Source organism: Trichoplusia ni, chromosome 9, assembly GCF_003590095.1.
Source record: "Trichoplusia ni isolate ovarian cell line Hi5 chromosome 9, tn1, whole genome shotgun sequence".
Taxonomy (NCBI): domain Eukaryota; kingdom Metazoa; phylum Arthropoda; class Insecta; order Lepidoptera; family Noctuidae; genus Trichoplusia; species Trichoplusia ni.
Genome location: NC_039486.1, coordinates 8,753,455 through 8,772,465, shown reverse-complemented (window position 1 = coordinate 8,772,465; position 19,011 = coordinate 8,753,455). Strand labels below are relative to the sequence as shown.

General features: G+C 36.0%; 3 protein-coding genes across 3 annotated transcripts; 1 reads left to right on the top strand and 2 right to left on the bottom strand.

The window, feature by feature from the left end:
* Nucleotides 1-1,347: 1,347 nt before the first annotated feature.
* Nucleotides 1,348-8,834, bottom strand: LOC113497148 (beta-1-syntrophin). The gene is made up of 7 exons (XM_026876546.1): nt 8,042-8,834; nt 7,041-7,235; nt 6,657-6,874; nt 6,447-6,532; nt 6,104-6,360; nt 5,474-5,664; nt 1,348-5,343 (listed from the first exon to the last, which is right to left on the bottom strand). The coding sequence occupies exons 1-7, from the start codon at nt 8,535-8,537 to the stop codon at nt 5,218-5,220; spliced, it is 1,569 nt and encodes a 522-aa protein (XP_026732347.1). The 5' UTR covers nt 8,538-8,834; the 3' UTR covers nt 1,348-5,217.
* Nucleotides 8,835-9,049: 215 nt separating this feature from the next.
* Nucleotides 9,050-13,140, top strand: LOC113497149 (zinc finger protein 724-like). Its single transcript, XM_026876547.1, has 10 exons — nt 9,050-9,575; nt 9,691-9,819; nt 9,901-10,111; nt 10,195-10,320; nt 10,448-10,683; nt 10,955-11,073; nt 11,629-11,737; nt 11,960-12,124; nt 12,567-12,762; nt 12,855-13,140. Exons 1-10 carry the CDS (start codon nt 9,480-9,482, stop codon nt 12,986-12,988), a joined length of 1,521 nt encoding a protein of 506 aa, XP_026732348.1. The 5' UTR covers nt 9,050-9,479; the 3' UTR covers nt 12,989-13,140.
* On the bottom strand, nt 13,130-18,971 carry LOC113497147 (tyrosine-protein kinase transmembrane receptor Ror). The gene is made up of 4 exons (XM_026876545.1): nt 16,402-18,971; nt 15,859-16,001; nt 15,634-15,783; nt 13,130-15,393 (listed from the first exon to the last, which is right to left on the bottom strand). Exons 1-4 carry the CDS (start codon nt 18,697-18,699, stop codon nt 15,027-15,029), a joined length of 2,958 nt encoding a protein of 985 aa, XP_026732346.1. The 5' UTR covers nt 18,700-18,971; the 3' UTR covers nt 13,130-15,026.
* Between the last annotated feature and the right edge of the window lie 40 nt (nt 18,972-19,011).

Genomic DNA, 19,011 nt, shown 5'->3' with positions numbered 1-19,011 from the left:
TCATGGCAACGTTGTGCTGATGTTATTTAACTTAGATTTCACAGTTACATGGATTTCTAGTTATATTTAAGTCGCAGTTAAGGTACGTACGGTTTTATTAATATTTTGTTTTTCACACTTACCTGATACAACGATGTTTTAAGTAAAAATTGTATACTAGTAGTATACAATTTTGGAATTAACATTGTAGCGTCGAGCAAAGTTATCAATTTAAATAGGTTCTCAATTCGTAGGTTTCATGTTTTGTTACCTCAGATCTTCGGAAGCTAGTTGTCATTTGTACCCATACAAATATCAAAGTTGGCTTAGAAGTTTTTTATTGTTAAAACATATATTATTACTTATAAGAGATGATAGAAACGCTAAGGAGGATGACCAAATGAGTTGGTATCTGCCAGCCATGTACCTAAGATAGGTTTTTTTGCATTAAGTAACAAGTTCGCGAGCATTTAGGGAATTTCCATTTGAATTTCCCCCTTACTCAAGGTTGTTGTAAAACTTTTGTTGAGTGCGTTGTGAAAGTTAGTTTACTTTAACGGCAATGCCGTGCAAAAGGCTTTTAATTCTATCATTTTTTTTTGACTCAGTTCTCCTAAATGGAGCTCTTAAGAAAACAACAGTCTCTCATCCAATCTACTCACGAAATAAAAAAGCGCGTTCATAAATGGAATTTATCTTATGTATGACTATTACTTACGAGTAGGTACGTACCTACCCACTCACTTTTGAGTAGTTTTGGACATTGACTTCAATATTATTGATTTCAAGCATCATTATTACAATGAAATGGAATCCATTTCAATAATTTGATCAAATTCTAATGCTTTTTGTTCACGTTTAAACAATTCGATTTTCGTACTAAACGCAGACAGCCAATTTCTTTATGTCAGCTTTCCAATAGAAAGGCGAGACAATAGCGCAGACACGACTATTCATACTAACGCACGCATGCTACAGCATATTCAGTCGTAGTTACCAGACAATAGGGTAGAGAATAGGGTGACATGTGGCGTGACGTAACGGCTATTGTATAGATTGTAATAAGCCGAGTATTGAAGTAGGCTGCGAGGGCTCTCGGGCGGCCAGCGCCCCGTGCTCAGCCCCTCGACCTAATGAAACGTAGACTCTACCAGAACAACACGATTCTCCTACACTTTGTCGCCTTGAGGAGGAAACCGACTATCCAAACTTGATCGACTTCCGCTAAGTATTTATGCAGTAGTTTATAACTTCTATACACCTATACTTTATTGGGAATTGTCTTGTTTTCAGTTTATAAAAACGAATAGATCCCACTTATTACCGATTAGCAATTTCGACCGATAGGTTTTCGAATAAAAAACAAAATATATTTTCTTCGTTGTTTTTAATGCATGACAGAATGACAGATCTCTAACTACAGATGATAATGAACAATGTTATGACAGCTACAGATGGGCCGTATTACGAAACAAGTCAACTAGCATTGTAAACACATTTTTCAAAACCTTACAGTAGTTTAAATCATACGAGTCGACTACAGCGTGGCGCGACTGGCGATACATTTACGAATAGCTGTTGATATATCTCTGCTGCTTCATAATTATTCCACTTCCAAATTTATTTCGTTCAAAATAGTCTGTTCATTGATATCGATCATTAAAAAAATAGCGCTCACAATATATTCAGCAATAGAGTTGCATTTTACGTTAAAATATATCATCTTTGTATATTAAAATCATAATACATCATTATTAAAACTATTGTAATGAAACAAAAATATCATTGGTATCTTCGTTGTGATGATCTTTCAAAAGCATTTGATTAAAATTTCTAATTAAAATGAACAGACCTTTACAACGGCGGTTCGTATATGTATCTCACATAAATGTATGTAACAATTGTCCTAAATATAACGGAATATAGATACCTAATTATTCATGAATGTATATGAGTAATCTAGCGTATAGCGTAGACGGTGTAGAAATACTATGTCACTGTTACTACAACAAATAAAATGTGAAAACAAAGTTCAGTCTTAAATTGCAAGACTAGGATTCACTACGTATTCACCTAAACAATGTTTGATAAACAGGAATTTGTATAAATATAGGTAATAATAATATTCAATAAATAACAAATTACACAATAATGTAATTAACGCTTAAATGAAATTTAATGAAAATTAATTACGTAAGAATAAAACTTAATCAAATGGAATTACAATCTTGTACAATGAGGAATGTTTAGATTTAAAATAATCGTCATATCAAATGAAGTTATTTTTTAGACCAATTTATGATACATTTATCTTCAGATCTTAAACCTCATAAGAAATGGAAAAAGAGAATATTTTCATAAAAATAAAAACAAATGTAAAGTAAATGTTTTAATACACTTTCATATGTTTGCATTTGTTAGGCTGAATATTAAGAAAGGCTGAATAATTTAATCAGTGTGTCTGGAATAAGACAAGTCATCTATTTATATCTAGACCAGCCTTTCTGAAACTAGGGTAAGATTGCCTTTACATTGAATACGAGCGCAGCCGAGGAACGAAATATTTGAGAATTATTAAGCACAATTGTCGTTGTTGTGGCGAAACTTGGGGGCCTATATCAGCAGTATAATTTTTGCATAAAATCTTGGTGTAAGAAGAGTTTACAATCGTAATTATAAATACCTTCCTTTTTCTCCACTCTAACTACGCCCCGCATCAATTGTATGGCAGCCTAAATGTTCTACCCGGCTAACATAAATATAACAGGCTAACAGTAGACAATGTTACTTCTATACAGTCTATCCCATGCGTTGGCTTTATGCGCCCGCGCAATGGAAGTAATAATATAGTATGAAGGAATGTCACCAGTAGAAATTCTAAGAGATTACAAGTTTAGTATCTTAGCGTTAATTTATAATTTATCATACGGATATAGAAACCTTAAAAACAGAGATTCCAAAACCAGTAAGTACCTAAATAAGTTTAAAAATATGGTAACTATTTATGAGTTACGTCATAGACAACCAAACACTGAAGTGGTAATCAACTTTATAGATAAATGTTAATTCATAGTTTAATTATACGAATTGGTTTAGGTTATTTTATATTATTAACCAATTCTTCAAGTTTATTTTCACAGTTACATAATATCATAATACATTTAGGGCATAAACTGCGTTAAGCGTGCCTCTCGCGTGTCCATACAAAAACGACCCGCGCGTGCCCATGCGCGTGCACACGCTCGTGAGCCCGTCGCGTGATACTTCCGTGCAATGGGGCACGCATGCACGCGACGTGATCACGCATCACGTTGGACGGGTCCACGCGCGAAGCCCGCTAGCGGGTGCACGCGCGTGCTTGTTCAGTTGACAGCGCTATCTCGAACCGACCGCACGCGCGTGCCCGGCCCATAACAAAAAATTACAAATTTTGATACAGAAAGGGTAATTGTTGAAGTTCAGTGTCGTCCTGCCATATGGGACCAATCAAGCGAAATAATCGTCGTCGCCGTCGTCTTGATAAATAATACAACATTAATTTATCCATAATTACTCGACTGTACACCTCCAACGTCAAAATTGTACTGAGAAAACTGCGTTACGCGGATGCACGCGCCGATGCCCGCGCATAAGCACGCGAACGTGCTCACGTGCGTGCACCAGAAGCGTGGCCCGCGACGTGCTCACGTGCGTACACACGCGTAACGCAGTTTATGCCCTTAAGCTCAATATAAAAATGTCCGTCTACTTATTGATTACCTAGAAGCATTTGAAAAACTATAATGTTTGCAAGTGTGAAAATATTATTATTTATATTTATTATTGCACTCGTTAATTTTATTATCTGTCACAGAAATAATGTACGTTATCTGTAAAGTTGATACTGAGTACTGTCTTAGAAACTAACATTCGATATAGAGTCAACAAATGCAATAAAATTTAGTAAGATGTCTTTTTAGTTAGCATAAGTTAAATTTTCGTTTTAGTAGATCAGTATAATACAAATTAGTGTAGATTCTTATTTATAGGAATGTATTTTAGATAGTTAAAGTAATCACGATTATAAAAAAGTAAACAATCTTATAGTAAATGATTAGCAGGTGATGGTAAACCTTTCCTCAGATCGAATTGAACATTTCCGTGTACTTCAATAAATCATGGATGCTAACGACAGCGTCTGATCCGATTTGATTTCAAAATAAATAATACTAATATGTTAGATATCACCTCGCATATTGCCATCCTTACAAGTTACATGTGACTACACAATATACATTATTATTGAAACCTTACCTTACCTTACTTGAGATAAACGCTACAAATATTAAAGCAACAAATGTAATCTACATTCTGGGAATGTACCATTTACAAAACAGTATACCTATATATTTACAAACGAAATTATAAAAATACGTTATGGTTAATTCAAACTATAACTTATCTACACTACATTAAGCTACAATTTCAAACAAAACAATAATGAACTGAAATCTTTGGAAGAACAATGACAGCCACATACAAGCAAAGCAGGTTGTCCTGCCGACACTAGCGGCGCGGCCGTCGCTCGCGGCTCGGGTACACGTGAACAACGACGACAACTCTATGCCAACTATTTCAGAAATGTATTGTCCTTTTTGTTTTTAACTCTTTGGCAATATTTCTATTACATGTCAGTTGAATGTAAAACAAATTAGTTTAAGTTCACGTCTTGATTATTGTATCTTTTAATGGATTCTTTAGTTTCTAGCTGTTTGAGTGCTGATATTTCACAGAATATGATTATTCGATAAAAAGTGCTTTTAAATATGTAATCATCACTGACTTCCGCATATTGTAAATTAGTTCTATGAACTACATCATTCACTAAATAAGTGTACAAAATATCGCTATTGATACAGGTCAGATATGAAGGGACTTTATGATAAAATGTTTAACATCACAGATACATCAGTTACAAGAGATTCGATGAGTACACTGGTACAAATTAAATAATGGTTCTAGTTAATTCGTGTAAACAGAATATTTGTCTAGTAGGAAGTAATAGTTACAGTACAATAGATATTCCAAAAATCCTACCGTTGACTCACATTACAAATAGAGATTTATGTGCATTGTCACACTGAATACTTCGACTGTGCGAGAATGCACACAAAATCTACAAAGCAAACGACGCTGCCATATTACCTAAAGGTAAATCAGTAATGATTAGCGTGTGTCGGCCCCCGTCGTAGTGTCGGGCTAGAGCGGCGGCTCGGGCGGCGCCGCGGCCTCGGGCGCGCTCTCCGGGAGCGAGTGCACGCGCGCCGACAGCAGGTTGTGCAGGATGAACACCGCCGGCTTCGGGCTGCCCTCCATGTCCAGCTCCTGGTACGACGCGAATTCATTTAGTTATCACGTTGTTTCATTCAAGCTATGGTTGGGGCCAATGCGGCATTAATAGTAGGAGCCTACTTGTGCATAACTATAAATGCAATTTAGTGTGATGGTTACTCACCACGGTGTCATCGTCGGCGAAGTGCAGCCAGAGTGCGGAGCGGTCGTCGTCGGCGGAGGCCCTGAGCGCGTGTAGCGGGCGGCGGTACAGCGCGCGGGCGCCGCCGCGGCCCAGCGAGCCCGCCGCCTCCCACACGCACACGCCGCCCGCGCCCAGCGACAGCCGCGCGCACGCGCCGCGGAACCGACAGCCTGCACATGTGCACGACACATACGTTACAACATACTCACACTTATACTGCTCAATAAGTTTAAAAACGATGTTCTTTCTCAAATTACATGGTATAAGCCCTGCACGATGGTATTGCGATTGGCGGCCATCTTAGTGACGCAATCGAATTTATAATAATATATTATCTATGAATTACCTCCTTCACCCTAACTTATTGGCCTACTAAGAAAATTTTAATTTTAAAATTTTAATTTAAAATTTAAAATTAAAATTTAACTCATTAAATATATAAAATAATTATAAATGAATATGTAATTAAACTAACTACGGCGATTGACGTCACGCGGCTGTTATTGTGACAAAGTTCTATCGCAATATCAACGTGCGGGAATATCATTAAGATATAATTTTGGATGACGCATTCCTACATGTAGCTTGGTCAGTGTAGTGTATACTCACGGAAGGTGAAGTCGGTCTGGTCCCGCACGGCGTGGTGCGCGCCGTCGACGAGCGCGCCGGCCACCGCGGCCAGGTCGTGCGGCGTGTCCACGCGCAGCGCGCGCACGGCCAGCCCCGCCGGCGTGCCCGCGCGCAGCCCCAGCGCCGCCGCGCCGCCGCCCGCGCGCCGCCACCACGCCAGGCGCGTGGCCGCCAGCCCCACGCACTCCGCCGGCGCGCACCACGCCGACCCCGACCACGGCGCCGCCTCGTACAGCCTGACACGCACACCACACCATTAGACACGCATCCAACAATACTGTTCATTAAATAAAAACTAAGAAAAATTATCCACAGCTCTCACCTTATTTCTCGATCCGTTATTGCAACAAATGTTGGCTGCCAACCTTCAGCTTCATCAGAACTGTCGGATCCGCCAGAGGCACTCATCTAGAAAAAAAATTGATACAAATTAACGTTACACAACAGTTCATAACTAACTTAAACTTCAATTATGAAAATTTATCAAATTACCAAAATTGGGATTGAAAGTAATTTTATTATTTATAATTACATGATCTTGAGGTGGGCGTCGCGCCAACCAGCCGGCATAGCGCACATCCCCCAGCAGCGGGCGCAGACGCGGCCTCGCGCGGGCGAGTGCGGCCCGGGCAGCGCGCCTGACGGCCGCGTGCAGTGCGCGGTGCCAGCCCGCCGCGCCCTGCGCACTGCTGGCGCGCAGAGCTAGCGCGTGCACGCCGTCCGGAGAGTAGATCTCGATAGTACGATCCTCTGTAACACCACATTGCTAAGCTGTAAATTTACTCTAAGAAAGCTTTTGAACATCTGTGCCAGTGAAAGGGTTTCCTTTCTTCCTTCTTTCCTCTAACATAACAGTAATGTGCTTTCATCAAGTGTTGACATTAACTGGCAAAAATGATATAGGAAGTTAACCCACCTGGATCACGATGTCGTAAATTTTTGGCGATACAAGCCATCAGCAATGGCACGTATCTTGTGTCAGCTCTACGCCGTCGAGGGGAAGGGGGTGAAGGCGGCACATCTGCCATAAACCCTCGCTGCAACTCCCAACCAACCTCACTGATGATAGAGGCCTTACGAAAATATGGAGTCACTTCTCGTAGATATTTCACTGTAGACAAAGATGAGGATTTAATATTTTAAAAAGTCTTTAAAATTGTTTCAAAAACTGCACAAAAGTAAGATTTTTGATCTGATCAATATCTTAAAAAAAAAAACCTTTTTTTGTTACACATGCTATAACACAAGAACAGCTGTTCGGGTACACAAAGGGCATAATGAGGGTTTGTGAAGAATGTTGTTTATTATTTTATCTTCTATTGTTAAAAATTAGCCGATTAGATTTCATTAAATACTTATTTTTATTTGATTGACTTCCGCATGTTTAGCGGTAAAGCTATCTAGAGTGGGCAGGAAGACTCACTAACCTTTCCTAACAATCTACACATCAGCTTCATAAAGTAGGTCAAAGTTTTTAATATAACCATGCCACAAGAAGTTAACACAACCTAATTACTGTTTATAAAATTGACATGTTCATGACATAAACTTAATTAATAGTTTATAATATATGCAAATAAACAGATATATATTCATATTATTTCATATCAATATTACTTAAACAGGTATAGGTAAAACCCTAGCTAATATTTAAATGTCAAGGTTAACAAACAGGTAAATTAAATTATAATTTGTAGTAATTATGAAAAGAGATACTAGAGTTTAGCAAATACCTGCATATTACAATATTTAAAGTGTGAGATATTCCTATTATAAAAGAGTACATTACTAAATAGCTCAATTAGCAAGTCAGCTGCCATGCCATTGTAACAGCTGCAATTAAGGTCAAATTAGTTAGCCTCTACAAGTCTACACTATTGCTGGATGTGGCAATACTAATCATGACTAAATACTTGCCTTCTAACTGAACCATTTTTCCAGCTCTTTTCAAAGCCTTGACTGCTTCCTCATGAGTAGCATCCTTCAAGTCTTCCCCATTCACAGAGAGTATGGCATCACCAACATATAACTGTTCTGTAAGATCTGCTGCCATGCCTTTAAATATTTTCGATATTAATATAGGCATATTGTTTTCAATGCCTCCTTTAATTGATATACCCAAGCCATTATTGTCTGACTTGACCACCTGCACGAGGCGCTTTTGATTCGCAATTGCTTCGGGGACTTCGGTAAAGTCACTATTCGGAGTCTCGACATTGTTGTTGTTGAGAGTGCCGTTCAGTGTGGTAGTAGCATCGTACCCATCATCCAGACACACACTAAGATAATCCTCTTCGAGCGTACAATGGACACGATACCACACACCTCGCACCAGTGTCTCTAGTAAACCAGATCTTGTGCAGGTTGCACTAGGGCTATCGCTACCCCCACTAGAGGCACCGTTTTCCACCATAATTTCTCTTGTTTTCACAACAAACAACAAGAAAAAAATGTTCTCTCTTCGAAATTTATTAAGACATTCACAATGTTCGTTATTGAAGATACCTCTCAATTCATTTTGATTTTAAATAATTTATGATTTCATTACGACCAATAATAGACGTAAGTACGCAATTTATACAATATCATGTTAAAATACGAATTTATTGCACAATCGATAGGTACCTACACAACTTTGACGTTCCGCCCTTGACTGACTGGCGTACATAGACTAAAATAAGCAAAGCAAGGTGTCGTTGCCAGTTGTAAGTGGTTGTCTATGGTAGTACTCATTGAAAAAAATACTTTAGCTGGGATATAGAGGTCATTGCCAGATCATTCGATTCGACTTAGGAAATACGCCGAAGTTAAGAGAAATGGGTATATGGGAAACTGTATAGAAACATTGGTAATTACTTTTAGCGTATCCTAAAGGGCTAGCTGTTAATCAAACCTTTGTCAGACTAGATGTTGGTTTAAGCTGCAAAAACGCTAGACGTATGAATTAATTCGACTGTTGTTTACAAAAGTAGTAAAACAGTGAGTCGTCATGTTACACATAAGGCCGCGCAAACATTTAGCAGTGCCGAGTCCTTAAAACAGAATCTCTGTGTGAATGTGTACAGTGGTAGTCACATCAAATAGCTTAAATAAAACCAAAAAGGATATAAAAATGGTCCGACAAAATAAAAACATAGTTATTGTTTCTTTTTGTCGGTGCAATGACATGACATGTCAACATACTCAATGCTGACAAATGTCATTATTGTCAATAAAGTCAAAAGTGAAAGAAGCGTAAAGTTGAATGGATGGACGTCTATCACGTATAGAAAAAAATTATTATTTTATTACCGTAAACAAAGATAATTAAACTTATTGCTCTGAAATAGCATGTGTTATTCGAAGTTCAGTTACAATGGAGATATGTAGAGTATGTTTAACAACAGAAAAAGATGTGTTTCCAATTGACGAACATTTCGTTATAAATTATAACTTGTTGACGAACTTAAACGTAAGTAATAATGATTATAGTTTTGTTACTTATAAAACTAAATATATTTATTCATATACAATATAAAGTTTTGAATAACAATGACCAGTATTATTTCCTTTTTTTTGTTTTTAAGGTCACTTTACTTGATGGATTGCCACAATTCTCATGCCAGACTTGCTTAGAAACTGTCAAGAGTTTTATAGAATTTAGAGAAAAATCTATTACATCTGAAACAACACTCAGAAAAGTTATATGTGCTGAAGTAAGTGTGACTTCTATAAAACAGTAACTTAATACTATAATTATAACATGTTTACATTTTTTTTATAATTTCACTTTTTAGGGTGTTAAAGAAGAAAATGAAGAAAGCATCTTAAAAAATGAAAATGATCTAATAGAGACTGATGCCTTTGAAACTGAAAATAAACCAATACAAAGTGAATCCACAGTTGTTAAAACAGAAATAAAATCAGAAGAAGAAGCTATTCTAGACAATTATGAAATTGGATTTGATGAATATGCAGATGAAGAATTCATTAAAGAAAGTGAAGATGGTATAATAATATTATTCATCCATAATTATAATATACATATGAAAATAATAAATTTATATATTAAAAATTATGAAAATTTACAGAACTACGACCAATAATATTGAAGATAAAAAATACTTGTAAAAAATCAAGGGTTAAAAAGAAGTCTGTCAAGAAGTCCAATTTAATAGAAAACTTCTCTGATCATGATAATCATTTATGGTATTGTGGTAAGTTTTGATAAATTTATTCCATTCGTTAAATTTAAGTGCATTTTCTTAATGCCAAGAGTCTTAATAAAAGAGTCTAATCAACTTATGATTTTTTTTAAGAAAAATAAGCTATTATTTTTTTCAGGTATGTGCCCGAAAACATTTGACAATCAAACTGACTTAAACACTCATATTGATGTTCATAAAAACTGGAGGAGGTGTGAACTATGCCAAGATACTCTGAACAGTGTGTCACAAATGCTTGCTCATAGAATTATGCATGTACCAAAGAAACAGCAAGAATGTCACATTTGTGGAAAGAAATACAAGTCATGTGTGTATCTGGAATTTCACTATAGGAATGTGCATATTGAAGGTGATGTAAGTATGAGATTCACATTTAAATTACGTAAAAGAGTAGTTACTATTTGAATTGTTACTCGGCAATATTTGTTGGCGCTGAAAAGCATCGTTCTAAGCTCAGTGCGCTTTTTGTCCATACCAATGAAGAATAGACCTTATCACCAAAGAATAAGGTTTTAAATACAATAAGAGCAACTATATAAGTAGTAATATAATATAACCTACAGTTTTCGACAATCCTCGTAAATCTATTACATTCTTGTGTGTTAATTGGATGTTTTCTTCTCAGGACCCAAAACTTAGTTGTAAACACTGTAATACCAAATATAACACACCAAAACAGCTGAGCGGCCATAACTTACAAGTGCATTCTGATATTAGATTTATCTGCGACGTGTGTTCTAAAGGGTGAGTAACTTTTGCCAACTAGCTGTTGCTCGCGGCTTCGCCCGACGATATGAAGGCCATAACTGTAAATGTTGCCCTCATTTAGCTGTTAGCCTATTTGTAAATCCAAGATGCTAGGTCCAGCCATTTAGGCATGAAGAGGTCACAAACATATACACACTCACACATTTTGCATTTATAATATTAGTGTGTATTTGTTAAATTCATATCTTGTTACCTAAATTACACTGATAAAATTTTCTATTCTTACTATACTTTTATAATTAAAAAAATAGGACGACATAGGAACTCGGAAACGAAATAGACCAATCGTCTATGTTTCAATTATAATTAAAAAAGCAGTGTACATTTTCCTAACTTGGTGTATCAGTTTTTACTTTCTTGCTTTTGCAAGAAAGTATATAGGCTTTAGAAATAATAAAGGCTTAATCTCCATTCGGAAATAATATGATGTGATTTCATCATACACAACATGAATCTTAATAACTTCCTTATGATAGTATTGTTTGCTCATACTTATATGAATAAGTACAATAAACCGTTATCTGTTTATAGATTCCATAGCCGAGCTAATTTGAAATCCCACATTAAGGTCCATAGCGATAAAAAGTCTTACATCTGTGATTTGTGTGGATTCAAATGTAAACAAAGCACAGGGCTCAGGGTGAGTCTTAGACTATATTATTATATATATTACTTAGAATCCTTTATTGATCACAAAATTATGAATTTAGCCATGCGTTTTATTTTAACAAATTAACTAGGATTTTTCAAATGCTTGTCTGTTTCTGGTATCAACGATTGTGAAATTAAAATCCCCAGGTTATATTTTCCGTATTTGCTACTATTTATTTAGTAATAAATGTTTATCGTCTTTTCTTTTAAGGATCACAAAATAAGAAGGCATTCGGCGGGAAAAGTAATTTGTAAAAACTGCAAACGACCATTTGAAAATCAATTTGACTACGACAAACATAAATTGAGTTGCTTAAAGAAATCAAAATTAACCGTGTGTCCAATATGCGGACGACAATTTAATCGTAATGGAAGCGTAAGTACTGTATTCGTTTTTGTGAATAAGGAGACTTACTTTAGACCTAGTTTACGCTACGCTCAAGACCTGAAAATTTTTTTCGTCGACAAATGTTTACAACGATTTCTGTCACGTCTTTTAGATGACTTTGTGTGTCTCGTATTACTATATTCCTTATTAATAGAAAAAAATAGGTTTTGGATTTGTGGCGGAATTGCGCTGCTATCGCAACACCACCAAAATAAAGAGCCTCTTCAGGTGACCACCAATTTCGTGGCGGTAACTGTATTTTACGATGCCAATCCTAACACAGTTAGGTGGTGTACGATGTACAGGAGTAGGTATAGACTAGACTGTTTGAAAGAAATTCGGACAGTAAAGTCATTTTAACGTGAATATTTATCGGTCTTGAAGGATACCTGACGTTAGGTGATTGAGCTCGATTTTTTGAAATTTTCAGTTAGCAAAGCATATGAATGTTCATAGCACAATTCCAAAGTACGAGTGTAAACGATGTCCAGCTAAATACAAGACGAAAGATGGTTTGTTAAGTCACTTGAACCGCCACGATGGGAACCGGACCAAGCAGTGTGAATACTGCCCAGCTAAGTTTTATACCGCAGCCGTGCTCATCAAACACCGTCGGACACATACAGGTATTTAAATTGCCATATGTAAAAATATTATCACCTTATTTTCAATGTATTGAAGGATCGTTGTACTGACAAGTATTTAAAAATAATTTCAGGAGAAAAGCCATACGTGTGTAAGGTGTGTCACAAAGGATTCACAGCAAATTTCAACCTCAAAGTACATATGAAAGTACACGGAGAATATTTAGTTGTTAAAAAGCAAGAGGAGTCAACTAATGTTACTGATTAACCATTCGGGCGCCGGAATACTCACAGCTGGAGTAAAACAGCTCACATGGCGGTCTTGTTAAGGGTAATTGGGTGTATTAAAGTTTATATCTGTTATTTAATTCTATTTTTCCAAAATGTTACTTAACTAATAATAAAGATATTTTTAGAAAACTTTAAAAATTATTTATTATAGATATACAATTTACATCTAGGTAAGAAACTAAGTGTATCACATACAAAAAAAGTCTTTGGCGAGTACAGAAAGTACTAAATATAAACATTTATAAAAAAAGGATAAACAGTAAAACTTTATAATAAAGAAATAGGGATAGGAAAAAATTTAATAAAGTCTTAATTACTACTTACTTTACGATTAGGTACTAATTACAGGCAAGCGTAAACATGCCACCAATTCACATCGCAGAGTTGATAAAAAGAAAAAAATAACAGCTGTGAACAACAGCTTTTACATACATAAGTACCAAAATCAACTAGGGATAAGCTTGGTAACATTATAAAAGACAATTTTACAACAATGAGATCTTGTTTTAATGCTGCCAATGTTATGGTTTTGAATCATTTTTATACAGCCAGTTAGTTACACAGGGCCAAAATGTCAAGTTCATTCTATTATGAAAACGAATTTATTATATAAAATTAGTATCATATGGACAATAATGTAGCTTTGATATATTCAGTCAGTCTTATCAGCTAATACATAATAATATGAATTTTGTATTATTGATGTCATTTAAAATTATTTTTCTGTCATTTATAAATGGTATGCAATGAACATGTCTTGGTCTTGGTAAGCAGGATAAATTAAGGATCAACACTGAAGCATCAATTGTAATTATTTAAAGTAGCTTTAAAAACGAGTGTACATAAAAAACAAAACAGTTTTGCCTATCTTACATGACTTGTCGCACAGTTTTTGTATATATGAGAGAGCTTTGTCTATAAAACGTTTAGTTTCTAGACTGAACATTTCCATATTATTTTGTAAAAATAGACGGACGAAATTGTCTTGTCTTAAATGAGCGCCCTGTCTATCATTTAAATGTAAATGTAGTGACAGATATAAACTCAAGAATGTCCCTAATCAATACAAGTTTCAGTATTCAGTGGTTAGTTTTAAAACATTTATCTTCCACGATGACATAAACTAACAAATATATACTAATTCTAAAGACATTACAATGCTTTAATGTCACATTCAAAACTTAAGTTTTAAAACATCCATAATTATGATAACCGTTATTTGTTTACACCTAATATACTAAATAATCTAAAATAAATAATTGACAACAAAATAAACTCATAAATATGTGACGGTATTTTTTGGACTTATTACTAAATAGATAAGTAAAGCCAATGGAATATAATAAATTGTAAATGGTTAGCAAACAGCGAATAAGGTACACTATCTCGTTACAGTACACAACCATTATTAAAACTACAAATACGATTAGACAGAAATAAAAATAGAACGATAATAAACACAAAGCATCTCGGTTCTTTAAACTTATTTCGCATTGTTTTTTAATTACATGCTATTAAAGCATTATTTTAGGTAGTGTAGATAACTCAATCGAGAAAAGAACTCGAGACCTTTATTTGTAAGCAATTCGCAGCATACAAAAAATTAGTTTCATTGAAAAATTCACTACAAAGTAAGACGCAAATTACATCTCTAGAACAATACGCCTTTTAATTTCAAGTACCTACTAAAATCATAATAGGAGTTTCAGCAAAAGACAAGTAAATAACTTGCGTTATTTGTATGATTTACGAATTTAATATATTAAGAGAAGCACAAAAAGTTAAGGTACTTGTTTCTTATTTATTACGAAACCCTAAAAACGTTTATGCTTTTAAGGTAAATGCAATTGGATTGGCAGGAATAATCACACTCACATACGAATAAAAAATGCAGACTAAAATGTTACAAAAACTACGTCTTTTTACAAACCCCTTAATCTAAATGAATTCTTAGAACTAACAATCCGTGATGAATCAAAGAAAAACGTTAAATATTGACTATCTATCTTACACACTTATATTTCATTTCCGAATTGAGTGTTGGGTATCCTTACAACAGTGTCTTTTGTACCTACTTTGTCAGTGTCGATTAGGGATCCTGAGCTATGTTTCTTTGTTTTTGGAACAAGGGGTGGACCCACCTCACTGCATGTAGAACAATTATCCTCGGTAACTTTGGAACTGGATCCAGCGGCACTAAATTTCTTTAGACTGCCGGTGGCAAGGGAACCGTTGGACGAGGAGCAGTGAGGAGGCAACAGCGGGACCCTCTCCTGCAAGTCTCTGCTAGACCCGGACGGCCTGTGCCCGAAACTACTGCTCGGAGCTGCCTCGAAAACTGCTGTTTCCGGGCACCCACCCATACTAATCCATTCTTGGATTCTGGAAACAAAAAATGATTATTTACTTAGAGTATACAAAAATTATGTGTTTTTTAAGCAGTAACAAATTTCTTGCACTTTTTAGTGCTGCTGACTATTTAAGACTAATATTCTATGTTAAAAGAAACTTAAATAAAACTTAAGCCTACCTTTCAGGAGAAGAGTTGATGAAATCATTTAGGGTCATTCAAATAAGTCCTTTCGTGTGCAGTTAAAAGGAAATTTTCTTGTGAGAACTTACCTATTAACTATTTCCTCAAAGTTTGGTCGCCTCTGCGGCGTATGTTTCCAACAGTCTCTCATAAGAGAGTACATGGCCGGAGGGCAGCAGGTAGGAGCGGCCAACAGTTCACCGCCACGCACCATGGATATTACCTCCTGATTGCTATAACTGCAATACACGAGATAACATGGTAAGTAAAAAAGGGACTCCTCTTTATACTACGTCAGAGTTGTTTGTACTTACCCATAGTATGGTTGTAACCCATAGCTGTATATCTCCCACAACACCACTCCATAAGACCAAATGTCGCTCTCTGTAGTAAACTTGCCGTACAGAATAGATTCTGGAGGCATCCATCTAACTGGCAACAAGCTCTTTGACTGCACCTGTAATACGCAAAAAAATATAATATGAAAGTTTGTAGTATATGGTTCTAACATTACTTTCGAACAATACTAAACATTCGTTAATTTACGATATTACTCGATTTCTCACCATTATGATAAACATAGAACAATAAACTCGTTGCTATGACTACTTTCCATAAGTGAATGAGTTAAATGGAAAATTAACACTAGCTATAAAAACATGAATGCACGAGATGCCTTGAGATCTTCGATAGATAATGGTGGCGTGAAATACTCGCGACATAGAAATGTTGCATGCCAAGCATTCACGGCAATCAACAAAGACTTGTTAAAATCTTTATTCATGCATAAAATACATTTAGGCTGAAAATTTACTTTCTTAATCAAACAATTCACATTCATCAAATTATATACTTACTCTGTAATAATCTGAGCTGTAAATATCTCTGGAGAGACCAAAGTCTGATATTTTGACAATAAAGTCATCTGAAACAAGACAGTTTCTGGCTGCTAAATCTCTGTGCACATAATGATGGGAAGCAAGGTATTGCATGCCAGATGCAATGTTAAGTGCTATGTTGAGGAGTCTCAAGGGTGGCAAGCCTTTGCCAGAAGGTGGTGCCCGGCCCATCAGGAACTCATGCAGATCCCCTCTAGCCATGAACTCAAACAGCATACATAATGGCTCTTCCCTCAAAGCAACACCAACTATGCACACAATGTTGTCATGTGTTAATTCAGATATCAAATCTATTTCCCTCCTGAAGTCTGCTTGAGTTTTAGCTGAAGCATTCTCTTTGAGAGCCTTCACTGCAACAAACTGGGTTTCTCCATTTTTCTTCAAAGCTCCCTTGTATACCTTACCAAAAGCCCCTTCACCTAATTCTTCCAAGAATTTTATTTGTGAAAGAGAGTACTGTGGTATTCGAAGCACTCCATTACCACGAGTGTGCCTTGGCACATGTGGCTGATCACCAATATTATTGGTAATTAATTCACTCATTTCTATTGGTGAATTCAGTCTAGAATTCCCATAGATATTTTTGTCAGCATTGGGTAAATTTATATCCCTTATTGTGGCAGCATTATTTTTGTTTTTATGTCTATAACATAAGCATATTATGAATCCAATAATTGATAAAGTAACAACCAAGAACACTATTACAATGTAGATCCAAATTTTGTGAGCACACTTGGGAATATCACAAAGGGCCTTATCAGTTTTCCCATCCTTTTCTATAATGCACCAGGGTTGGTCTTTTACTCCTCCAGGGTTTCTGCAGTAGCTGTGTGTCCCTGCTAGTTCAGGATAGTCTGATAGCCTAACATGCAGTTGTTTAGACCATTCAACACAAGTCATGCCATTGCCAGCTACATTGACTCTGCCAAGATAGCCACTTCCATTCTCCCAGTAGCACTCATCATCAGAGACCATGACTGCACCAATGCTGATTCTCAGACAGTCAGGATCATCTTCAGGCAGGTCTTGGCATTCCTCAAGAGTCAGCTGCTGTCCAATATGTGGATGTCTCTTAGCTATGGCATACTCTTTCTGACACAATTCATTTTCTAATATCTCACAATCCTGTTTGCAAACACGTCTGAGAACAGTAGAGTTATGACGAAAATCAAACATACTTGCAAATGTGCCATTGGAATTGGAATACAAACTGGGTATTTTGCCAATAGGATAGTTTTCAAAGACAATTTCAGGCAGATCCTCCACATTTATTTTACTAGTAGAATCAGTGGAGCTAGCCAATAATTTTCTAGCCTCATTGTAGAACTTTCTATTTGTGACAAAAGGATCTCTGCATATAGGAAAAGTGGAGTAACACAAACTGGGTACAGCATAACCTTCACAGCGTGGACTAATGTCATTAGAATATTTGGTAACTTGAAAAGCTTTCAATAGTTTGTCTTCAAGAGCTGCTTGGCTTGTATTATAAGGTATGAAAACAAACTGTCCCTTCAAATGCTCAGCACACACATTACCTAAATACTCTTGGCAAAGTGGCTCTAGCCTTTGGGGCACTGTGCTATTGGTAGTACTAGAATTGACAGTTTGTATATTCTCTGATATCAGAACAGGAGTAGACTCTACATTGATATCCAATTGGCTAAAGACATCAGTGTTTGGGAACAGTGATGCATAAGTAGGAATCTCATAGTTTTCAACACCCTCTTCTACTTTCAATTGTGAAGTTTGCTTTTTCTCATAATTTTGTTTTATCACACAAGTATAATTGCCTTTGTCAGTTACAGCTATATCTTTGATCCTCAAATTTGTACCAATAGTGCCATTAGTCTTATCAATCCTAGTGATTATTCTGATTCTCTGTGTTGAGTTATCATCTATAACTTTATTGTCTTTCAACCAATATACTTTCACATTTTCTAATAGTTTTTGCTGGATGTGATCTGGGGGCGATTCGATCGACAATGTAGCAATGCCTCCTTTATTTTTTGTATATTTTTCTACCTTCGTATAATTCATAATAGCTTCGCATTTTAAACGTACATCGCTTTTCGGTGCTCTGGTGATCGTGGTCGGCAAAGTTTTCGAGAAGAAAATGTCAAGTTTTATGTTCCATCCTTTCTGTTCCGACGATGAGTTGGATTTCAACAATGATAAAGGTTCTGCTCTATCGGAACTTGAGGATTTAATGACACATAAACAGAGGCATAAAACAATAAATACACTGCAGTGTTTCATGACTAACACTTTCCATAACACTGATGCCTATCGCAAGTTTTTAGTCCGATGCTTTTACTCACTATATTACTGAAAGTAATTAAATTTCACATGACTTCACAATGTTTATAAGGAAGTTGTATGACATGTTTAAGTCAAGAATAACGAAATATTGTAAAATTAGATTCTAAAGTTTAATCTATTAAATTTACGACGACTGACAGTGAAATAACACCAACCACTAACCATAGACAAATTGTGTTGCAAGTCATAAAATGATTTTGTCTTTTCTCTACTAGAAATCTATGGATTCCAAATCTGCAAAATGACCGA